This window comes from Chlorocebus sabaeus, chromosome X (assembly GCF_047675955.1).
Source record: "Chlorocebus sabaeus isolate Y175 chromosome X, mChlSab1.0.hap1, whole genome shotgun sequence".
NCBI classification, from domain to species: Eukaryota; Metazoa; Chordata; class Mammalia; order Primates; family Cercopithecidae; genus Chlorocebus; species Chlorocebus sabaeus.
In genome coordinates this window covers 103,280,226-103,301,895 of record NC_132933.1, presented here as the reverse complement: position 1 = coordinate 103,301,895, position 21,670 = coordinate 103,280,226, and the positions used below count along the sequence as shown (strand labels likewise).

General features: G+C 44.0%; 2 protein-coding genes across 4 annotated transcripts; both read left to right on the top strand.

The window, feature by feature from the left end:
• Nucleotides 1–4,760: 4,760 nt before the first annotated feature.
• On the top strand, nucleotides 4,761–9,583 carry LOC140710877 (G antigen 10-like). Of its 2 annotated transcripts, XM_073013700.1 has the most exons (4): nucleotides 4,761–4,858; nucleotides 5,890–5,978; nucleotides 6,460–6,583; nucleotides 9,367–9,583. In XM_073013700.1, exons 2-4 carry the CDS (start codon nucleotides 5,898–5,900, stop codon nucleotides 9,489–9,491), a joined length of 330 nt encoding a protein of 109 aa, XP_072869801.1. In that variant the 5' UTR covers nucleotides 4,761–4,858; nucleotides 5,890–5,897; the 3' UTR covers nucleotides 9,492–9,583. The 2 variants fall into 2 exon arrangements, with proteins under 2 accessions (XP_072869801.1, XP_072869800.1); XM_073013699.1 differs by lacking the exon at nucleotides 9,367–9,583 and having other exon boundaries at nucleotides 6,460–6,814.
• A 4,186-nt stretch (nucleotides 9,584–13,769) lies between these two features.
• Nucleotides 13,770–18,592, top strand: LOC140710876 (G antigen 10-like). Of its 2 annotated transcripts, XM_073013698.1 has the most exons (4): nucleotides 13,770–13,867; nucleotides 14,899–14,987; nucleotides 15,469–15,592; nucleotides 18,376–18,592. In XM_073013698.1, the coding sequence occupies exons 2-4, from the start codon at nucleotides 14,907–14,909 to the stop codon at nucleotides 18,498–18,500; spliced, it is 330 nt and encodes a 109-aa protein (XP_072869799.1). In that variant the 5' UTR covers nucleotides 13,770–13,867; nucleotides 14,899–14,906; the 3' UTR covers nucleotides 18,501–18,592. The 2 variants fall into 2 exon arrangements, with proteins under 2 accessions (XP_072869799.1, XP_072869798.1); XM_073013697.1 differs by lacking the exon at nucleotides 18,376–18,592 and having other exon boundaries at nucleotides 15,469–15,823.
• The last annotated feature ends 3,078 nt before the right edge of the window (nucleotides 18,593–21,670 follow it).

Sequence of the window (21,670 nt, the reverse complement as noted above, 5' to 3'; positions counted from 1 at the left end):
CCGTAGGAGAGTCTAAGTGCTAGGAGTGTAAGTGCTGTGAGAGACAGGATTTCAGCCTTGAGTCATTTGATGAGGTAAGGACAATCAGAAGTAGAATAACAGAGAAGAGCAAAGGAGGCCACAAAGTTGTCTGAGGGCAGTCTTCGGAAAGGAAGAGGGTAATATTTGGAACACCTTGTTTTCCTGTTTTCTGCTAACAGACTGCTGAAATAATGTTCGTGGGATTCTTATCAACACATCTATCATTATAGTAGCTAAAGCTTTGATATAATAACACAGAGAGCATGAGTATTATTTTCTTATTGATATTTTATGTTTTACTGCTTAAATTGATATGTATTTTTTATTTTCAAGGGCCAGAGCCTGAAGCTGAGAGCCAGGAAGAGGTTCGCCCGACGACTGATTATGAGCGTGAAGATGGTCCTGATGTCCAGGAGATGAGCCTGCCAAATCCAGAGGAGGTGAAAAGGCCTGAATAAGGTAGGCAATCCATTAGACATGCAAATCGTAGGGTGTCTGTTTCCACAGTATCATATTATAATAATAATAGTTATTTTTTGAGACAGAGTCTCGCTCTGTCGACCAAGCTGGAGTGCAGTGGTACCACCTCGGTCACTGGAACTTCGGCCTCCCGGGTTCAAGTCATTCTCCTGCGTGTGCCTCCCGAGTAGCCAGGCTTACAGACGTGCTCCACCGTTCCCAGCTAATTTTCATATGTTTAGTAGAGATGGGGGTTTCGTTCCTTTGCACAGGTTGGTCCCGAACTCCTGGCCTTGGGTTATCCACGTGCCTCGCCCTTTGAAATTTCCGGGATTACGGGCGAGAGCCACGGAGCCCGACCCAGCATTATATTTTTAATAGCAGAGAGGTAACAGTACTGCCTCTGTAATACTAGAGTTCTTATATAGAAAGGTTATTTGAAACGTAGTTCAGGCCCCAGCACCCGACTGATAGGCTGTCAGATATAGAAACAAACTGAGTCAAAGCCATGTTGAATGAAGATTTGAGTCTAAATCCTTGAACCAATAGCTCATAGTTTTCAGATGCTTTTGTAAAGATCTGCTTTTAACAAATACATAACACATTTGTAACACCCATCACTTGGTGTGAAAAATGCCGAAGCACTGATGCGGGTTCTAGTACCAGCTCTCACAGCCTTGGCGAGATGCTGAGTGAGTCCTTTCACTTCTAAACCTGTCTTTAGTTCTTATGAAAATAGTGAGTTGAAGTCAGAGATTTGAAAACCATTTTCCCTTCTGGTTCTTTCATACTCTGATCCCGTTGCATCGAATGCATGGGATACAGAGATCATCTGCTTCGCATGATGTGTTGATTCCAAATCATGAAACCCTGGCCTGAGTCATCTGAAAATCTCTAAATTGAGATTTCATTGCTCCTAAGAAAGTGAGCGGTCACTCTGCTTCATCCTAGTTTTTCCGTGTGGAGAGCTGAATACCTATCGTAGTATCTTGTCAAATTGTGAATTCTCCCTCCTCTTTGTTTGTTTGTTTGAGACAGAGTCTCAGTCTGTCACCCAGGCTGGAGTACAGTGGTGTGATTTCAGCTCACTGCCACCTCTGGCTCCCTGGGTAAAGCAGTCCTCCCACCTCAGCCTCCTGAGTGGCTGAAAGTCCATGCACAAGCCACCGTGCCTTAAGTTGTTTTTTTTTTTTTTTTTTTGTTAAAGTAAAAAAAAAAATTTTTTTTGTCGAGATGAGGTCTCACTATGTTGCCCAGGCTGGGTTTGTCTGGCTTTTAATGAACAATTGCTTTTAAAATCTTTCCTCACGGAAACCTTGAGTGATGAAATTATCAACTGGTGAGAGACCGGTTAGTTCCTATCATCTGTGGCATGTAGGTCAGTGATGCTCAGCATGGGTGTGAGTAAGATGCCTGTGCTATGCACGCTGCCTGCCGCACTGTCAGTCTTCATGAGCCAGCATTTCTAATAAGACTGTCGACACATATGTGTTATAATCATCTCTCACCATATCAAATGTTACATGGAAGTTTCAGCTTTAGAGACATGGATTGATCAGATTTAAAGTTGAAAGACCATGACTTTAGTACTTCCTGACTAATCAACTGAAGTATGTTTTACACATGTGTTTTCCAAATTGCTGACTGTGAATTGTAAGTGCTTTTGAATTGAAAGGAAGCACTGGATGTTTAGGGAAGAAATTACCTTTAAATTCTGCAGGTCTGTCCTCAAAGTGTATAGAGAGGTTTAATTGGATGTAAGACACAGGATCACCCTTTGGGTTTTGTTTCTATTCCATTTAATAAAATCCAAACTGTAGTGTGTTTTGTATGCCTTTAGGGTCATTTAAATAATCTGTTGCTAAGTCATGTTCCCAATTGTTACGTTTCTGTTACAGGTGAAAAGCAATGACAGTGTTAAAAGAAGACACGCTGAAATGATGCAGGCTGCTCCTATGTTGGAAATTTGTTCATTACAATTCTCCCAATAAAGCTTTACAGCCCTCTGCAAAGAAGTCTTGCGCATCTTTTGTGAACTTTATTTCTAGCTTTTTGATGCTGTGAGACATGTATCATTCTTTGAAATGTTATATTCTAAGTGTTTGAGCTGGTATGTAGAGACATCATTCTTTTATCTTTCTTTCATTTTTCTCTTTGGCGACAGAGTCTCGCTGTGTCACCCAGGCTGGAGTGCAGTGGCGCGATCTCTGCTCACTGCATCCCCCACCTCCGGGATTCAAGCAATTCTCTGCCTCAGCCACCTGAGTAGCTGGGATTACAGGCGCCCTCCATCACGCCCCGCTAAGTTTTGTATTTTTGGTAGAGATAGGGTTTCACCATCTTGGCCAGGGTGCTCTTGAAATCCTGACCTCGTGATTCACCCACATCGACCTCCCAAAGTGCTGGGATTACAGGCGTGAGCCACCATGCCCGGCGGAGACATAATTCTTATATATTGGTTTTCTATCCAGCAGCCTTGTGAAATATGCTTATGAATTCTAAAAGTTTTATTTCTAGATCATTTTCAGTCTTCAACATACAGAAACATATCATCCTTCAATAAGAGCAATTTTGTTTCTGCCATTTATTTTTCTTTGTCGTTTTGTATTGTTTGTAGAGACGGGGTTTTGCCATGTTTCCCGTGCTGTTCTTGGACTCCTGAGTGCAAGTGATGCACCCGCCTTGCCTCCCACAGTGCTGGGATTACAGGCGTGGGCCTCTGCGCCAGTCCTGTTGCTGCCATTGTAAAGAGTTTTATTTCCTTTTCTGATTTTATGGCACTGTGCAGACCCACCTGTTACCATGGTGATAGTGGACATCCTTGTCTTATCCCTGATGAGAAACGGAAAACTTCCACAATTTCACCGTCATATTTACTGTCCTTTTTTTGTAGATGGACTTCTTCAGAGTAAGTCATTCCATTCTGTTCTAAATATGCTGAGCGTATTCATTTGAATCTATGTTGAGTTTCATCAAACAGTGCATCTATTTTGATTACCACAGCATTCTTTCCCATTCATCTGTTAATATGGTGAATTCGATTGATAAGATTGTAGGTTTTTAAGTTCAATTTTTAAAACTTGAGACAGGGTCTCACTCTGTCATCCAGGCTGGGGTGCAGTGGTGTTATCACAGCTCACTGCAGCCTTGACCTCCTGGGCTGAAGCGATCCTGCCACATCAGCCTCCTGAGTGGCTGTGAGTCTAGGTACATGCCACCATGCCCAGGTAATTTTTTGATGGCTTTTTCTTTGTTTTTTGTAGTGATGACATTTTCTGATGTTGCTCAGGCTGGTCTCGATGGAAGTCCTGAGCTCAGGTGTTCTGGCCAGCACAGCCTCCCAAAATACTAGGATTACAGGCGTGAGACTTGGCCTGATCAGGTTTTTCTTCTATAGGGGTCTTATCTATACAAAGACTAAACTTATCTGTACCTTTGTGCAGGGGGACAAAGACTTGCATGATGAAATTTATCATTCTGTTGATTTAAAGACAACTATCCTTGACTTACCCGTGTGTAAGTCCATGAAAGCATAATTATGTTGAAAGCATATATTGCTATGGGTGTTGGGAACCCTGCAGTTTCCGCTGCTGTGGGAGCATGTCCTTGGAGGTACCTTTCGTCTGTTTTCTCAACTCCAAACATCTTAGGACCATGGGTTGTGACTGGTAGGACTGTGTATCCTGCTATTTTCAAGACGGAGTTGATTTTCACATGGTGCCACTCTGGCTGTCCCGTTTCCCTAATACCGTCACTTCTCCTTCTGTGATTCTGATGCTACAAATGATAGCTATCGTTTTAGTATTTCTTTACAGGTCCTAGAGATTGTATTCATTTTTTTTTTCAGTCTCTTTCTGTGACTTGTTCACATTGAACAATTTCTTTTTGGTGTAGACTGCTATTGCTGTTTTTGCATGTGGTCTACCTGTCTTCCCAGGTGGGTCACCGTGGCTCTTGTCCCCATGGTGGGGCCACGGCAAGAGAGGACCCTGGGTGTGTGTGTGTGTGTGTGTGTGTGTGTGTGTATGTGTGTGTATGTGTGTGTGTCGGGGGTCAGTTCAGTTGAAAATCGAGTGAGTTTTGAGGGGAGCACTACTTGAGGTATTTGAGTCCCAGAAACATAGGGAACAGCAAAGGGCAGTTGGATTCTATTATCCTCACTGGATGGGAACCGGGGGTTTGGGGCATTGGGCTGGGAAGGGCAGCCCGCCCAGGCCCACAGCCGCGCATGCTCCCTGGGCCCCCGTCTCAGTGCGCATGTTCACTGGGCGTCTTCCGCCCTGCCCGTTAGCCCACGTGAAGAACGCCAGGGAGCTGTGAGGCTGTGCGGTCTCGTTCTTGCCATCCGGACTCTTTTTCCCCTACTGAGATTCGTCTGGTAGGTCTGCAGGCCAGTTATCCCGGGGGCTGAAGTGTGAGTGAGGGTGAAGAGGGCCTCGGTGGGTCCGGTGGATCCCGCTTCCTCGTCTGTGGCCTCTGAGGGAGACGGACCTCGAGGTCGTCCTCCTTCTCTTCTCAGGCTGCTATGCCACCATCGACTTTGTGGTCGTCAGGGGGCCTGGACAGGGAGGAAGGTGGGCCGGGAGGGAAGGCAGTCAGGGGCTCAGGTGAAGATGGGGTGAGTGCCGTTTGGGGGATGGAAGTCCCGAGGTGCCGAGATCCTCCAACGACACAGGGCAGATCCTGAATAGGGTGCCCGGTGGGGGCAAGGCGGGCGGTAAAGAAGGAACCTGGCACCTGGGAAGGCTACGGCCTGGTGAGCGCCCCCCAGCGGTGTGGAGTGTGGAGCGCCTGAGTGAGAAGCACTGCAAGGTCTCACATACGCCATGGAAGGTCTGGGAAAAGTGGGAAGGAGTGGGCGAGGCAGTGTGGTGCAACCAAACTTGATGTGAGAGGGGGTGAATGGCTCTAGGAAGCGGGAGTTGCCCAAAGCAGCGATCACGGGAATTGCGATTCACTAATGTTTTCGTGGGGAGTCCGCTTGTGAAACTAAACCTCATCAGAAATGACCTCTATCTGCGGGGCACAGTGGCGCTCGCCTATAGTCCGAGTTACTCGGGACACAGAGGCGGGAGGATCCCTTGAGCAGGAGGTCGAGGCTGCAGTGAGCTGTGATGGCGCCGCTGCACTCCAGCCTGAGCAGCACAGCGAGACCGCGGTCCAAAAGAAATTTAGAAAAAAATGTCCTCTGCCTCTTGCCACACGCCTTAAGATGACTGCTCTGCCAGCTTGGCCAGCATAAATGGCTTTGTAGGCACTTAGAAAATGTACACACGTATGCTTAACTCTGGGACTTATTTTGACAGTATTTTCAAAATTAAAACGACAAGTTAACATTGATCCATGGAAGTGATCGAATATGGCAGCCCTCTGGAGCGCATGTTCCCAATCACGGTTGTCTGTTTTCAGTGTGAAATATGAGTTGGCGAGGAAGATCGACCTATCGGCGTAGGCCAAGACGCTATGTAGAGCCTCCTGAAGTGATTGGGCCTATGCTGGTGAGCGCTTAAACGTTAATTCGATGTTTTCTATTAGCAGAAATTAATTTTTGTGATAGTGTTGTTGCATTAGTATGGAAATGCTGAGAAACGTCTTTCCTGCTGATAAAACATGATTATGGCGTCTGATGAAGGAAACGTTGATTGTGGAGGATTTTTTGTTTTTCCTCTCGTGTTCTTCAGCTTTTGCCCATGACTTCTTTCTCATGCTTTGTTTGTTAATGACGGATCGTACACATGTATTCCAACACAGAGTATAATAGCTTCCAAAGTCCTTGTGCGTCACTTTTCTCACAGTAACCTCCCTGTGGGTAGAGTAACCTTCTTGGCCATAGAGAATAGAGTTGGAGAAATGTCTTTAGGCTTAGTTATGATCAGAAACAGCTATGTATTCTGTGTATATATGTAAAATTTTGTATCAATAGCAAAACTTGTTTTTTTTTTTTTTTTCTTTATTTGCACACCCACACATATTCCCCAGCCCGAGCAGTTCAGTGATGAAGAAGTGGAACCACCAAAACCTGAAGAAGGGGAACCAGCAACTCAAAGTCAGGATCCTGCACCTGCTCAGGAGGGAGAGGATGAGGGAGCATCTGCAGGGCAAGGTGATGGAAAGGGAAGAAGAATGCCCGCTGGTGTGTGTGTCTGTGTGTGTGCGTGTGCGTGTGTGCATGTGTGTGTGTGTTATGCATTGTCACATAGCGGGAACAGGAGGAAAGAAATCAATGGAAAGAATGCCTGAAATTGACTGGAAAAGCCAGGAGGCTATGTAGTTTGCAGCTTAGCTTAGGCAAATCCCTCACTATGATAAAATTTCTCGACTTTATGAATGAGAGAATAGAGGTGCCGGGATTGTGTTTTATCCGAGAACCCTTGACTGGTGAATACACAATTTGTACTTTGTTCCAAGGTTTGTGTCTTCCTATCATCTGTGTTGCTATAAAGAAGGAAAGATTTTGCTGAAAATGCTTAAAACTCAAATGCTTTACTGTAAGGTAGCTTAGTACTGGCCCAAGAAGAGACCCAGTTGAGAGGAGCAGGAGCAGCTCCAAAAACTGAGTCACTGAATGTTGGCCACCGTTTCCTTTGATTGATATTTTTATATGGTACGTTTGATAAAAGCTGGATAAACGAGGATACTGCCATACAGGTAGCTGGTTTAGTGATTTTCTAAGTGGCTTTTAGGAGGTGATTAAGTCCTTTTATGGTTGGAAAAGCAGAAAAGGAGTTATCCTGGGGTTAACATGAGGTGGAAATAATTTCTCCAAGATAAAATGTTTTGAAAGGAAACATTTATGTAACTGAGGTCATGGATTATTCCAGGGATTCATTGTTAAAAGTTTCTAGAATATGACTGATAACAATGCCCATTACTTGCTGTCCACCCACTCCCTTATTCTAAGTGCGGGATAGTATATCTTGTGTGATTCACAAACAATGTTATATTTGGTGCTTTGTTCTTCACGGGGTTCATTTATGGAATATTACATTTGGGACCTTCGGACCTAAATATAACTTTGTTTGAACAAAGTTAAGTTTCTGTTTACCCCAGTAGGTAATGGGTGTTGTGACTGTAAGATTTTCTGTAGTCCTCAAATCCATTCAGCTAATCAGTCCTTCAGAAATTGACATTGTAATTGTAACTGAAATCCTATCCATGTTGTAGACTTCCGATTTCTTAGGTGATGCACAGTGCTCTTGGTACTCTACAGCTGAATATAAGCATTATGCATGTCCTGTGGTTTATCCTCAGATTGTCATTTAGGAGAGAGGTCTCAAGCTGGGCTGAACGCTGTGCACTCATAGTCCCAGCTACTTGGGAGGCTGAGGTGAGAGGATCGCTTGAGCCCTGGCGTTCAAGCCCAGCCTGGGAAACACAGCAAGACCTCATTGCTAATAAACAAACAAACAAAGAAGTAAATAAATCAAGGTTTCATGGTATAGGAAAACAGAGATTCGAAGTTTGTGCCTAGTGGCTGGTAATGTTGCAGACATAACTCCTTAGTGAACCGTACCACTTAAAAAAAGACGGTAAGTTTGAGGATATGTGTATTTTTTACCACAATCAAAAGAAAACCTCCTCTCTTCCTAAACTTCAGTGTAGTTGTCATATATTCTTTAAAATTTTTACTCTGTCTATATTCAAGATATAATATTTATAGAAAATTTGCAAGAATAGTACAACGAACTCATATACTTTTCACCTAGATTCGCCAATTATTAATAGCTTTCTCTCCGTACGTTTCATGTCTCTTCCCTCCCTCTTTTACCCGGCTGCCCACACACTCACAAACACCCACACGCGGATATATGTTTACTGTTATTAATGCTGACTTGTTTAGATAAAGTTTCAGGTATCATGGTCCTTTCCCCTATGTACTTGAGGGTGTGTATATCGTCAGCACAAAGAGAAAGTCATTTCTTGGATCATCACTGCAGAAAGATCAAAATCAGGAAATTTAACAATGAGAAAATGCAGTCATTTAATACGCAGTGCATACTCAAATTTTGCCAGCTCCCTAGACAACTTCTTTCTTCCTTTCGTTATTCTTTGTTGAGACGGAGTCTCCCTCCGTTGCCCAGGCTGGAGTGCAGTAGTGCGATCTTGGCTCACTGCAACCTACACCTCCCAGGTTCTAGGGATTCTCACGCCTCAGCCTGCCGTGTAGCTGGGACTACGGGCGCCTGCCACTGCGGTCTTGAACTTCTGACCTCACCTGATCTGCCCACCTTGGCATCCCAAAGTGTTTGGATTGCAGGCGTGAGACCCCACGCCCGGCCCAGATAGTGTTATTGATAGGATTTCTTTTTCTGATCCAGAGTCCGGTTCAGGATCACGTCTTGCATGTGCTTTTCAGGTGTTTTTAGTTTCCTTTAATCTGGAATGTTTCCTTAATTTTTCTTTGTCATTCATGATATGGACATTTTTGAAGAGGATAGACCAGTTGGTTTGCAGAATGTTCTGCAGTTTGGGCTTTTTCATGTATTTTTTAAAGACCTTTTTTCAACTCGCGTTGATTGGTGGCTACTCAGGCCGTAGGAGAGTCTAAGTGCTAGGAGTGTAAGTGCTGTGAGAGACAGGATTTCAGCCTTGAGTCATTTGATGAGGTAAGGACAATCAGAAGTAGAATAACAGAGAAGAGCAAAGGAGGCCACAAAGTTGTCTGAGGGCAGTCTTCGGAAAGGAAGAGGGTAATATTTGGAACACCTTGTTTTCCTGTTTTCTGCTAACAGACTGCTGAAATAATGTTCGTGGGATTCTTATCAACACATCTATCATTATAGTAGCTAAAGCTTTGATATAATAACACAGAGAGCATGAGTATTATTTTCTTATTGATATTTTATGTTTTACTGCTTAAATTGATATGTATTTTTTATTTTCAAGGGCCAGAGCCTGAAGCTGAGAGCCAGGAAGAGGTTCGCCCGACGACTGATTATGAGCGTGAAGATGGTCCTGATGTCCAGGAGATGAGCCTGCCAAATCCAGAGGAGGTGAAAAGGCCTGAATAAGGTAGGCAATCCATTAGACATGCAAATCGTAGGGTGTCTGTTTCCACAGTATCATATTATAATAATAATAGTTATTTTTTGAGACAGAGTCTCGCTCTGTCGACCAAGCTGGAGTGCAGTGGTACCACCTCGGTCACTGGAACTTCGGCCTCCCGGGTTCAAGTCATTCTCCTGCGTGTGCCTCCCGAGTAGCCAGGCTTACAGACGTGCTCCACCGTTCCCAGCTAATTTTCATATGTTTAGTAGAGATGGGGGTTTCGTTCCTTTGCACAGGTTGGTCCCGAACTCCTGGCCTTGGGTTATCCACGTGCCTCGCCCTTTGAAATTTCCGGGATTACGGGCGAGAGCCACGGAGCCCGACCCAGCATTATATTTTTAATAGCAGAGAGGTAACAGTACTGCCTCTGTAATACTAGAGTTCTTATATAGAAAGGTTATTTGAAACGTAGTTCAGGCCCCAGCACCCGACTGATAGGCTGTCAGATATAGAAACAAACTGAGTCAAAGCCATGTTGAATGAAGATTTGAGTCTAAATCCTTGAACCAATAGCTCATAGTTTTCAGATGCTTTTGTAAAGATCTGCTTTTAACAAATACATAACACATTTGTAACACCCATCACTTGGTGTGAAAAATGCCGAAGCACTGATGCGGGTTCTAGTACCAGCTCTCACAGCCTTGGCGAGATGCTGAGTGAGTCCTTTCACTTCTAAACCTGTCTTTAGTTCTTATGAAAATAGTGAGTTGAAGTCAGAGATTTGAAAACCATTTTCCCTTCTGGTTCTTTCATACTCTGATCCCGTTGCATCGAATGCATGGGATACAGAGATCATCTGCTTCGCATGATGTGTTGATTCCAAATCATGAAACCCTGGCCTGAGTCATCTGAAAATCTCTAAATTGAGATTTCATTGCTCCTAAGAAAGTGAGCGGTCACTCTGCTTCATCCTAGTTTTTCCGTGTGGAGAGCTGAATACCTATCGTAGTATCTTGTCAAATTGTGAATTCTCCCTCCTCTTTGTTTGTTTGTTTGAGACAGAGTCTCAGTCTGTCACCCAGGCTGGAGTACAGTGGTGTGATTTCAGCTCACTGCCACCTCTGGCTCCCTGGGTAAAGCAGTCCTCCCACCTCAGCCTCCTGAGTGGCTGAAAGTCCATGCACAAGCCACCGTGCCTTAAGTTGTTTTTTTTTTGTTAAAGTAAAAAAAAAATTTTTTTTTTTGTCGAGATGAGGTCTCACTATGTTGCCCAGGCTGGGTTTGTCTGGCTTTTAATGAACAATTGCTTTTAAAATCTTTCCTCACGGAAACCTTGAGTGATGAAATTATCAACTGGTGAGAGACCGGTTAGTTCCTATCATCTGTGGCATGTAGGTCAGTGATGCTCAGCATGGGTGTGAGTAAGATGCCTGTGCTATGCACGCTGCCTGCCGCACTGTCAGTCTTCATGAGCCAGCATTTCTAATAAGACTGTCGACACATATGTGATATAATCATCTCTCACCATATCAAATGTTACATGGAAGTTTCAGCTTTAGAGACATGGATTGATCAGATTTAAAGTTGAAAGACCATGACTTTAGTACTTCCTGACTAATCAACTGAAGTATGTTTTACACATGTGTTTTCCAAATTGCTGACTGTGAATTGTAAGTGCTTTTGAATTGAAAGGAAGCACTGGATGTTTAGGGAAGAAATTACCTTTAAATTCTGCAGGTCTGTCCTCAAAGTGTATAGAGAGGTTTAATTGGATGTAAGACACAGGATCACCCTTTGGGTTTTGTTTCTATTCCATTTAATAAAATCCAAACTGTAGTGTGTTTTGTATGCCTTTAGGGTCATTTAAATAATCTGTTGCTAAGTCATGTTCCCAATTGTTACGTTTCTGTTACAGGTGAAAAGCAATGACAGTGTTAAAAGAAGACACGCTGAAATGATGCAGGCTGCTCCTATGTTGGAAATTTGTTCATTACAATTCTCCCAATAAAGCTTTACAGCCCTCTGCAAAGAAGTCTTGCGCATCTTTTGTGAACTTTATTTCTAGCTTTTTGATGCTGTGAGACATGTATCATTCTTTGAAATGTTATATTCTAAGTGTTTGAGCTGGTATGTAGAGACATCATTCTTTTATCTTTCTTTCATTTTTCTCTTTGGCGACAGAGTCTCGCTGTGTCACCCAGGCTGGAGTGCAGTGGCGCGATCTCTGCTCACTGCATCCCCCACCTCCGGGATTCAAGCAATTCTCTGCCTCAGCCACCTGAGTAGCTGGGATTACAGGCGCCCTCCATCACGCCCCGCTAAGTTTTGTATTTTTGGTAGAGATAGGGTTTCACCATCTTGGCCAGGGTGCTCTTGAAATCCTGACCTCGTGATTCACCCACATCGACCTCCCAAAGTGCTGGGATTACAGGCGTGAGCCACCATGCCCGGCGGAGACATAATTCTTATATATTGGTTTTCTATCCAGCAGCCTTGTGAAATATGCTTATGAATTCTAAAAGTTTTATTTCTAGATCATTTTCAGTCTTCAACATACAGAAACATATCATCCTTCAATAAGAGCAATTTTGTTTCTGCCATTTATTTTTCTTTGTCGTTTTGTATTGTTTGTAGAGACGGGGTTTTGCCATGTTTCCCGTGCTGTTCTTGGACTCCTGAGTGCAAGTGATGCACCCGCCTTGCCTCCCACAGTGCTGGGATTACAGGCGTGGGCCTCTGCGCCAGTCCTGTTGCTGCCATTGTAAAGAGTTTTATTTCCTTTTCTGATTTTATGGCACTGTGCAGACCCACCTGTTACCATGGTGATAGTGGACATCCTTGTCTTATCCCTGATGAGAAACGGAAAACTTCCACAATTTCACCGTCATATTTACTGTCCTTTTTTTGTAGATGGACTTCTTCAGAGTAAGTCATTCCATTCTGTTCTAAATATGCTGAGCGTATTCATTTGAATCTATGTTGAGTTTCATCAAACAGTGCATCTATTTTGATTACCACAGCATTCTTTCCCATTCATCTGTTAATATGGTGAATTCGATTGATAAGATTGTAGGTTTTTAAGTTCAATTTTTAAAACTTGAGACAGGGTCTCACTCTGTCATCCAGGCTGGGGTGCAGTGGTGTTATCACAGCTCACTGCAGCCTTGACCTCCTGGGCTGAAGCGATCCTGCCACATCAGCCTCCTGAGTGGCTGTGAGTCTAGGTACATGCCACCATGCCCAGGTAATTTTTTGATGGCTTTTTCTTTGTTTTTTGTAGTGATGACATTTTCTGATGTTGCTCAGGCTGGTCTCGATGGAAGTCCTGAGCTCAGGTGTTCTGGCCAGCACAGCCTCCCAAAATACTAGGATTACAGGCGTGAGACTTGGCCTGATCAGGTTTTTCTTCTATAGGGGTCTTATCTATACAAAGACTAAACTTATCTGTACCTTTGTGCAGGGGGACAAAGACTTGCATGATGAAATTTATCATTCTGTTGATTTAAAGACAACTATCCTTGACTTACCCGTGTGTAAGTCCATGAAAGCATAATTATGTTGAAAGCATATATTGCTATGGGTGTTGGGAACCCTGCAGTTTCCGCTGCTGTGGGAGCATGTCCTTGGAGGTACCTTTCGTCTGTTTTCTCAACTCCAAACATCTTAGGACCATGGGTTGTGACTGGTAGGACTGTGTATCCTGCTATTTTCAAGACGGAGTTGATTTTCACATGGTGCCACTCTGGCTGTCCCGTTTCCCTAATACCGTCACTTCTCCTTCTGTGATTCTGATGCTACAAATGATAGCTATCGTTTTAGTATTTCTTTACAGGTCCTAGAGATTGTATTCATTTTTTTTTTCAGTCTCTTTCTGTGACTTGTTCACATTGAACAATTTCTTTTTGGTGTAGACTGCTATTGCTGTTTTTGCATGTGGTCTACCTGTCTTCCCAGGTGGGTCACCGTGGCTCTTGTCCCCATGGTGGGGCCACGGCAAGAGAGGACCCTGGGTGTGTGTGTGTGTGTGTGTGTGTGTGTGTGTGTGTATGTGTGTGTATGTGTGTGTGTCGGGGGTCAGTTCAGTTGAAAATCGAGTGAGTTTTGAGGGGAGCACTACTTGAGGTATTTGAGTCCCAGAAACATAGGGAACAGCAAAGGGCAGTTGGATTCTATTATCCTCACTGGATGGGAACCGGGGGTTTGGGGCATTGGGCTGGGAACGGCAGCCCGCCCAGGCCCACAGCCGCGCATGCTCCCTGGGCCCCCGTCTCAGTGCGCATGTTCACTGGGCGTCTTCCGCCCTGCCCGTTAGCCCACGTGAAGAACGCCAGGGAGCTGTGAGGCTGTGCGGTCTCGTTCTTGCCATCCGGACTCTTTTTCCCCTACTGAGATTCGTCTGGTAGGTCTGCAGGCCAGTTATCCCGGGGGCTGAAGTGTGAGTGAGGGTGAAGAGGGCCTCGGTGGGTCCGGTGGATCCCGCTTCCTCGTCTGTGGCCTCTGAGGGAGACGGACCTCGAGGTCGTCCTCCTTCTCTTCTCAGGCTGCTATGCCACCATCGACTTTGTGGTCGTCAGGGGGCCTGGACAGGGAGGAAGGTGGGCCGGGAGGGAAGGCAGTCAGGGGCTCAGGTGAAGATGGGGTGAGTGCCGTTTGGGGGATGGAAGTCCCGAGGTGCCGAGATCCTCCAACGACACAGGGCAGATCCTGAATAGGGTGCCCGGTGGGGGCAAGGCGGGCGGTAAAGAAGGAACCTGGCACCTGGGAAGGCTACGGCCTGGTGAGCGCCCCCCAGCGGTGTGGAGTGTGGAGCGCCTGAGTGAGAAGCACTGCAAGGTCTCACATACGCCATGGAAGGTCTGGGAAAAGTGGGAAGGAGTGGGCGAGGCAGTGTGGTGCAACCAAACTTGATGTGAGAGGGGGTGAATGGCTCTAGGAAGCGGGAGTTGCCCAAAGCAGCGATCACGGGAATTGCGATTCACTAATGTTTTCGTGGGGAGTCCGCTTGTGAAACTAAACCTCATCAGAAATGACCTCTATCTGCGGGGCACAGTGGCGCTCGCCTATAGTCCGAGTTACTCGGGACACAGAGGCGGGAGGATCCCTTGAGCAGGAGGTCGAGGCTGCAGTGAGCTGTGATGGCGCCGCTGCACTCCAGCCTGAGCAGCACAGCGAGACCGCGGTCCAAAAGAAATTTAGAAAAAAATGTCCTCTGCCTCTTGCCACACGCCTTAAGATGACTGCTCTGCCAGCTTGGCCAGCATAAATGGCTTTGTAGGCACTTAGAAAATGTACACACGTATGCTTAACTCTGGGACTTATTTTGACAGTATTTTCAAAATTAAAACGACAAGTTAACATTGATCCATGGAAGTGATCGAATATGGCAGCCCTCTGGAGCGCATGTTCCCAATCACGGTTGTCTGTTTTCAGTGTGAAATATGAGTTGGCGAGGAAGATCGACCTATCGGCGTAGGCCAAGACGCTATGTAGAGCCTCCTGAAGTGATTGGGCCTATGCTGGTGAGCGCTTAAACGTTAATTCGATGTTTTCTATTAGCAGAAATTAATTTTTGTGATAGTGTTGTTGCATTAGTATGGAAATGCTGAGAAACGTCTTTCCTGCTGATAAAACATGATTATGGCGTCTGATGAAGGAAACGTTGATTGTGGAGGATTTTTTGTTTTTCCTCTCGTGTTCTTCAGCTTTTGCCCATGACTTCTTTCTCATGCTTTGTTTGTTAATGACGGATCGTACACATGTATTCCAACACAGAGTATAATAGCTTCCAAAGTCCTTGTGCGTCACTTTTCTCACAGTAACCTCCCTGTGGGTAGAGTAACCTTCTTGGCCATAGAGAATAGAGTTGGAGAAATGTCTTTAGGCTTAGTTATGATCAGAAACAGCTATGTATTCTGTGTATATATGTAAAATTTTGTATCAATAGCAAAACTTGTTTTTTTTTTTTTTTTCTTTATTTGCACACCCACACATATTCCCCAGCCCGAGCAGTTCAGTGATGAAGAAGTGGAACCACCAAAACCTGAAGAAGGGGAACCAGCAACTCAAAGTCAGGATCCTGCACCTGCTCAGGAGGGAGAGGATGAGGGAGCATCTGCAGGGCAAGGTGATGGAAAGGGAAGAAGAATGCCCGCTGGTGTGTGTGTCTGTGTGTGTGCGTGTGCGTGTGTGCATGTGTGTGTGTGTTATGCATTGTCACATAGCGGGAACAGGAGGAAAGAAATCAATGGAAAGAATGCCTGAAATTGACTGGAAAAGCCAGGAGGCTATGTAGTTTGCAGCTTAGCTTAGGCAAATCCCTCACTATGATAAAATTTCTCGACTTTATGAATGAGAGAATAGAGGTGCCGGGATTGTGTTTTATCCGAGAACCCTTGACTGGTGAATACACAATTTGTACTTTGTTCCAAGGTTTGTGTCTTCCTATCATCTGTGTTGCTATAAAGAAGGAAAGATTTTGCTGAAAATGCTTAAAACTCAAATGCTTTACTGTAAGGTAGCTTAGTACTGGCCCAAGAAGAGACCCAGTTGAGAGGAGCAGGAGCAGCTCCAAAAACTGAGTCACTGAATGTTGGCCACCGTTTCCTTTGATTGATATTTTTATATGGTACGTTTGATAAAAGCTGGATAAACGAGGATACTGCCATACAGGTAGCTGGTTTAGTGATTTTCTAAGTGGCTTTTAGGAGGTGATTAAGTCCTTTTATGGTTGGAAAAGCAGAAAAGGAGTTATCCTGGGGTTAACATGAGGTGGAAATAATTTCTCCAAGATAAAATGTTTTGAAAGGAAACATTTATGTAACTGAGGTCATGGATTATTCCAGGGATTCATTGTTAAAAGTTTCTAGAATATGACTGATAACAATGCCCATTACTTGCTGTCCACCCACTCCCTTATTCTAAGTGCGGGATAGTATATCTTGTGTGATTCACAAACAATGTTATATTTGGTGCTTTGTTCTTCACGGGGTTCATTTATGGAATATTACATTTGGGACCTTCGGACCTAAATATAACTTTGTTTGAACAAAGTTAAGTTTCTGTTTACCCCAGTAGGTAATGGGTGTTGTGACTGTAAGATTTTCTGTAGTCCTCAAATCCATTCAGCTAATCAGTCCTTCAGAAATTGACATTGTAATTGTAACTGAAATCCTATCCATGTTGTAGACTTCCGATTTCTTAGGTGATGCACAGTGCTCTTGGTACTCTACAGCTGAATATAAGCATTATGCATGTCCTGTGGTTTATCCTCAGATTGTCATTTAGGAGAGAGGTCTCAAGCTGGGCTGAACGCTGTGCACTCATAGTCCCAGCTACTTGGGAGGCTGAGGTGAGAGGATCGCTTGAGCCCTGGCGTTCAAGCCCAGCCTGGGAAACACAGCAAGACCTCATTGCTAATAAACAAACAAACAAAGAAGTAAATAAATCAAGGTTTCATGGTATAGGAAAACAGAGATTCGAAGTTTGTGCCTAGTGGCTGGTAATGTTGCAGACATAACTCCTTAGTGAACCGTACCACTTAAAAAAAGACGGTAAGTTTGAGGATATGTGTATTTTTTACCACAATCAAAAGAAAACCTCCTCTCTTCCTAAACTTCAGTGTAGTTGTCATATATTCTTTAAAATTTTTACTCTGTCTATATTCAAGATATAATATTTATAGAAAATTTGCAAGAATAGTACAACGAACTCATATACTTTTCACCTAGATTCGCCAATTATTAATAGCTTTCTCTCCGTACGTTTCATGTCTCTTCCCTCCCTCTTTTACCCGGCTGCCCACACACTCACAAACACCCACACGCGGATATATGTTTACTGTTATTAATGCTGACTTGTTTAGATAAAGTTTCAGGTATCATGGTCCTTTCCCCTATGTACTTGAGGGTGTGTATATCGTCAGCACAAAGAGAAAGTCATTTCTTGGATCATCACTGCAGAAAGATCAAAATCAGGAAATTTAACAATGAGAAAATGCAGTCATTTAATACGCAGTGCATACTCAAATTTTGCCAGCTCCCTAGACAACTTCTTTCTTCCTTTCGTTATTCTTTGTTGAGACGGAGTCTCCCTCTGTTGCCCAGGCTGGAGTGCAGTAGTGCGATCTTGGCTCACTGCAACCTACACCTCCCAGGTTCTAGGGATTCTCACGCCTCAGCCTGCCGTGTAGCTGGGACTACGGGCGCCTGCCACTGCGGTCTTGAACTTCTGACCTCACCTGATCTGCCCACCTTGGCATCCCAAAGTGTTTGGATTGCAGGCGTGAGACCCCACACCCGGCCCAGATAGTGTTATTGATAGGATTTCTTTTTCTGATCCAGAGTCCGGTTCAGGATCACGTCTTGCATGTGCTTTTCAGGTGTTTTTAGTTTCCTTTAATCTGGAATGTTTCCTTAATTTTTCTTTGTCATTCATGATATGGACATTTTTGAAGAGGATAGACCAGTTGGTTTGCAGAATGTTCTGCAGTTTGGGCTTTTTCATGTATTTTTTAAAGACCTTTTTTCAACTCGCGTTGATTGGTGGCTACTCAGGCCGTAGGAGAGTCTAAGTGCTAGGAGTGTAAGTGCTGTGAGAGACAGGATTTCAGCCTTGAGTCATTTGATGAGGTAAGGACAATCAGAAGTAGAATAACAGAGAAGAGCAAAGGAGGCCACAAAGTTGTCTGAGGGCAGTCTTCGGAAAGGAAGAGGGTAATATTTGGAACACCTTGTTTTCCTGTTTTCTGCTAACAGACTGCTGAAATAATGTTCGTGGGATTCTTATCAACACATCTATCATTATAGTAGCTAAAGCTTTGATATAATAACACAGAGAGCATGAGTATTATTTTCTTATTGATATTTTATGTTTTACTGCTTAAATTGATATGTATTTTTTATTTTCAAGGGCCAGAGCCTGAAGCTGAGAGCCAGGAAGAGGTTCGCCCGACGACTGATTATGAGCGTGAAGATGGTCCTGATGTCCAGGAGATGAGCCTGCCAAATCCAGAGGAGGTGAAAAGGCCTGAATAAGGTAGGCAATCCATTAGACATGCAAATCGTAGGGTGTCTGTTTCCACAGTATCATATTATAATAATAATAGTTATTTTTTGAGACAGAGTCTCGCTCTGTCGACCAAGCTGGAGTGCAGTGGTACCACCTCGGTCACTGGAACTTCGGCCTCCCGGGTTCAAGTCATTCTCCTGCGTGTGCCTCCCGAGTAGCCAGGCTTACAGACGTGCTCCACCGTTCCCAGCTAATTTTCATATGTTTAGTAGAGATGGGGGTTTCGTTCCTTTGCACAGGTTGGTCCCGAACTCCTGGCCTTGGGTTATCCACGTGCCTCGCCCTTTGAAATTTCCGGGATTACGGGCGAGAGCCACGGAGCCCGACCCAGCATTATATTTTTAATAGCAGAGAGGTAACAGTACTGCCTCTGTAATACTAGAGTTCTTATATAGAAAGGTTATTTGAAACGTAGTTCAGGCCCCAGCACCCGACTGATAGGCTGTCAGATATAGAAACAAACTGAGTCAAAGCCATGTTGAATGAAGATTTGAGTCTAAATCCTTGAACCAATAGCTCATAGTTTTCAGATGCTTTTGTAAAGATCTGCTTTTAACAAATACATAACACATTTGTAACACCCATCACTTGGTGTGAAAAATGCCGAAGCACTGATGCGGGTTCTAGTACCAGCTCTCACAGCCTTGGCGAGATGCTGAGTGAGTCCTTTCACTTCTAAACCTGTCTTTAGTTCTTATGAAAATAGTGAGTTGAAGTCAGAGATTTGAAAACCATTTTCCCTTCTGGTTCTTTCATACTCTGATCCCGTTGCATCGAATGCATGGGATACAGAGATCATCTGCTTCGCATGATGTGTTGATTCCAAATCATGAAACCCTGGCCTGAGTCATCTGAAAATCTCTAAATTGAGATTTCATTGCTCCTAAGAAAGTGAGCGGTCACTCTGCTTCATCCTAGTTTTTCCGTGTGGAGAGCTGAATACCTATCGTAGTATCTTGTCAAATTGTGAATTCTCCCTCCTCTTTGTTTGTTTGTTTGAGACAGAGTCTCAGTCTGTCACCCAGGCTGGAGTACAGTGGTGTGATTTCAGCTCACTGCCACCTCTGGCTCCCTGGGTAAAGCAGTCCTCCCACCTCAGCCTCCTGAGTGGCTGAAAGTACATGCACAAGCCACCGTGCCTTAAGTTGTTTTTTTTTTTTTTTTTTTGTTAAAGTAAAAAAAAAAATTTTTTTTGTCGAGATGAGGTCTCACTATGTTGCCCAGGCTGGGTTTGTCTGGCTTTTAATGAACAATTGCTTTTAAAATCTTTCCTCACGGAAACCTTGAGTGATGAAATTATCAACTGGTGAGAGACCGGTTAGTTCCTATCATCTGTGGCATGTAGGTCAGTGATGCTCAGCATGGGTGTGAGTAAGATGCCTGTGCTATGCACGCTGCCTGCCGCACTGTCAGTCTTCATGAGCCAGCATTTCTAATAAGACTGTCGACACATATGTGATATAATCATCTCTCACCATATCAAATGTTACATGGAAGTTTCAGCTTTAGAGACATGGATTGATCAGATTTAAAGTTGAAAGACCATGACTTTAGTACTTCCTGACTAATCAACTGAAGTATGTTTTACACATGTGTTTTCCAAATTGCTGACTGTGAATTGTAAGTGCTTTTGAATTGAAAGGAAGCACTGGATGTTTAGGGAAGAAATTACCTTTAAATTCTGCAGGTCTGTCCTCAAAGTGTATAGAGAGGTTTAATTGGATGTAAGACACAGGATCACCCTTTGGGTTTTGTTTCTATTCCATTTAATAAAATCCAAACTGTAGTGTGTTTTGTATGCCTTTAGGGTCATTTAAATAATCTGTTGCTAAGTCATGTTCCCAATTGTTACGTTTCTGTTACAGGTGAAAAGCAATGACAGTGTTAAAAGAAGACACGCTGAAATGATGCAGGCTGCTCCTATGTTGGAAATTTGTTCATTACAATTCTCCCAATAAAGCTTTACAGCCCTCTGCAAAGAAGTCTTGCGCATCTTTTGTGAACTTTATTTCTAGCTTTTTGATGCTGTGAGACATGTATCATTCTTTGAAATGTTATATTCTAAGTGTTTGAGCTGGTATGTAGAGACATCATTCTTTTATCTTTCTTTCATTTTTCTCTTTGGCGACAGAGTCTCGCTGTGTCACCCAGGCTGGAGTGCAGTGGCGCGATCTCTGCTCACTGCATCCCCCACCTCCGGGATTCAAGCAATTCTCTGCCTCAGCCACCTGAGTAGCTGGGATTACAGGCGCCCTCCATCACGCCCCGCTAAGTTTTGTATTTTTGGTAGAGATAGGGTTTCACCATCTTGGCCAGGGTGCTCTTGAAATCCTGACCTCGTGATTCACCTGCCTCGGCCTCCCAAAGTGCTGGGATTACAGGCGTGAGCCACCATGCCCGGCGGAGACATAATTCTTATATATTGGTTTTCTATCCAGCAGCCTTGTGAAATATGCTTATGAATTCTAAAAGTTTTATTTCTAGATCATTTTCAGTCTTCAACATACAGAAACATATCATCCTTCAATAAGAGCAATTTTGTTTCTGCCATTTATTTTTCTTTGTCGTTTTGTATTGTTTGTAGAGACGGGGTTTTGCCATGTTTCCCGTGCTGTTCTTGGACTCCTGAGTGCAAGTGATGCACCCGCCTTGCCTCCCACAGTGCTGGGATTACAGGCGTGGGCCTCTGCGCCAGTCCTGTTGCTGCCATTGTAAAGAGTTTTATTTCCTTTTCTGATTTTATGGCACTGTGCAGACCCACCTGTTACCATGGTGATAGTGGACATCCTTGTCTTATCCCTGATGAGAAACGGAAAACTTCCACAATTTCACCGTCATATTTACTGTCCTTTTTTTGTAGATGGACTTCTTCAGAGTAAGTCATTCCATTCTGTTCTAAATATGCTGAGCGTATTCATTTGAATCTATGTTGAGTTTCATCAAACAGTGCATCTATTTTGATTACCACAGCATTCTTTCCCATTCATCTGTTAATATAGTGAATTCGATTGATAAAATTGTAGGTTTTTAAGTTCAATTTTTAAAACTTGAGACAGGGTCTCACTCTGTCATCCAGGCTGGGGTGCAGTGGTGTTATCACAGCTCACTGCAGCCTTGACCTCCTGGGCTGAAGCGA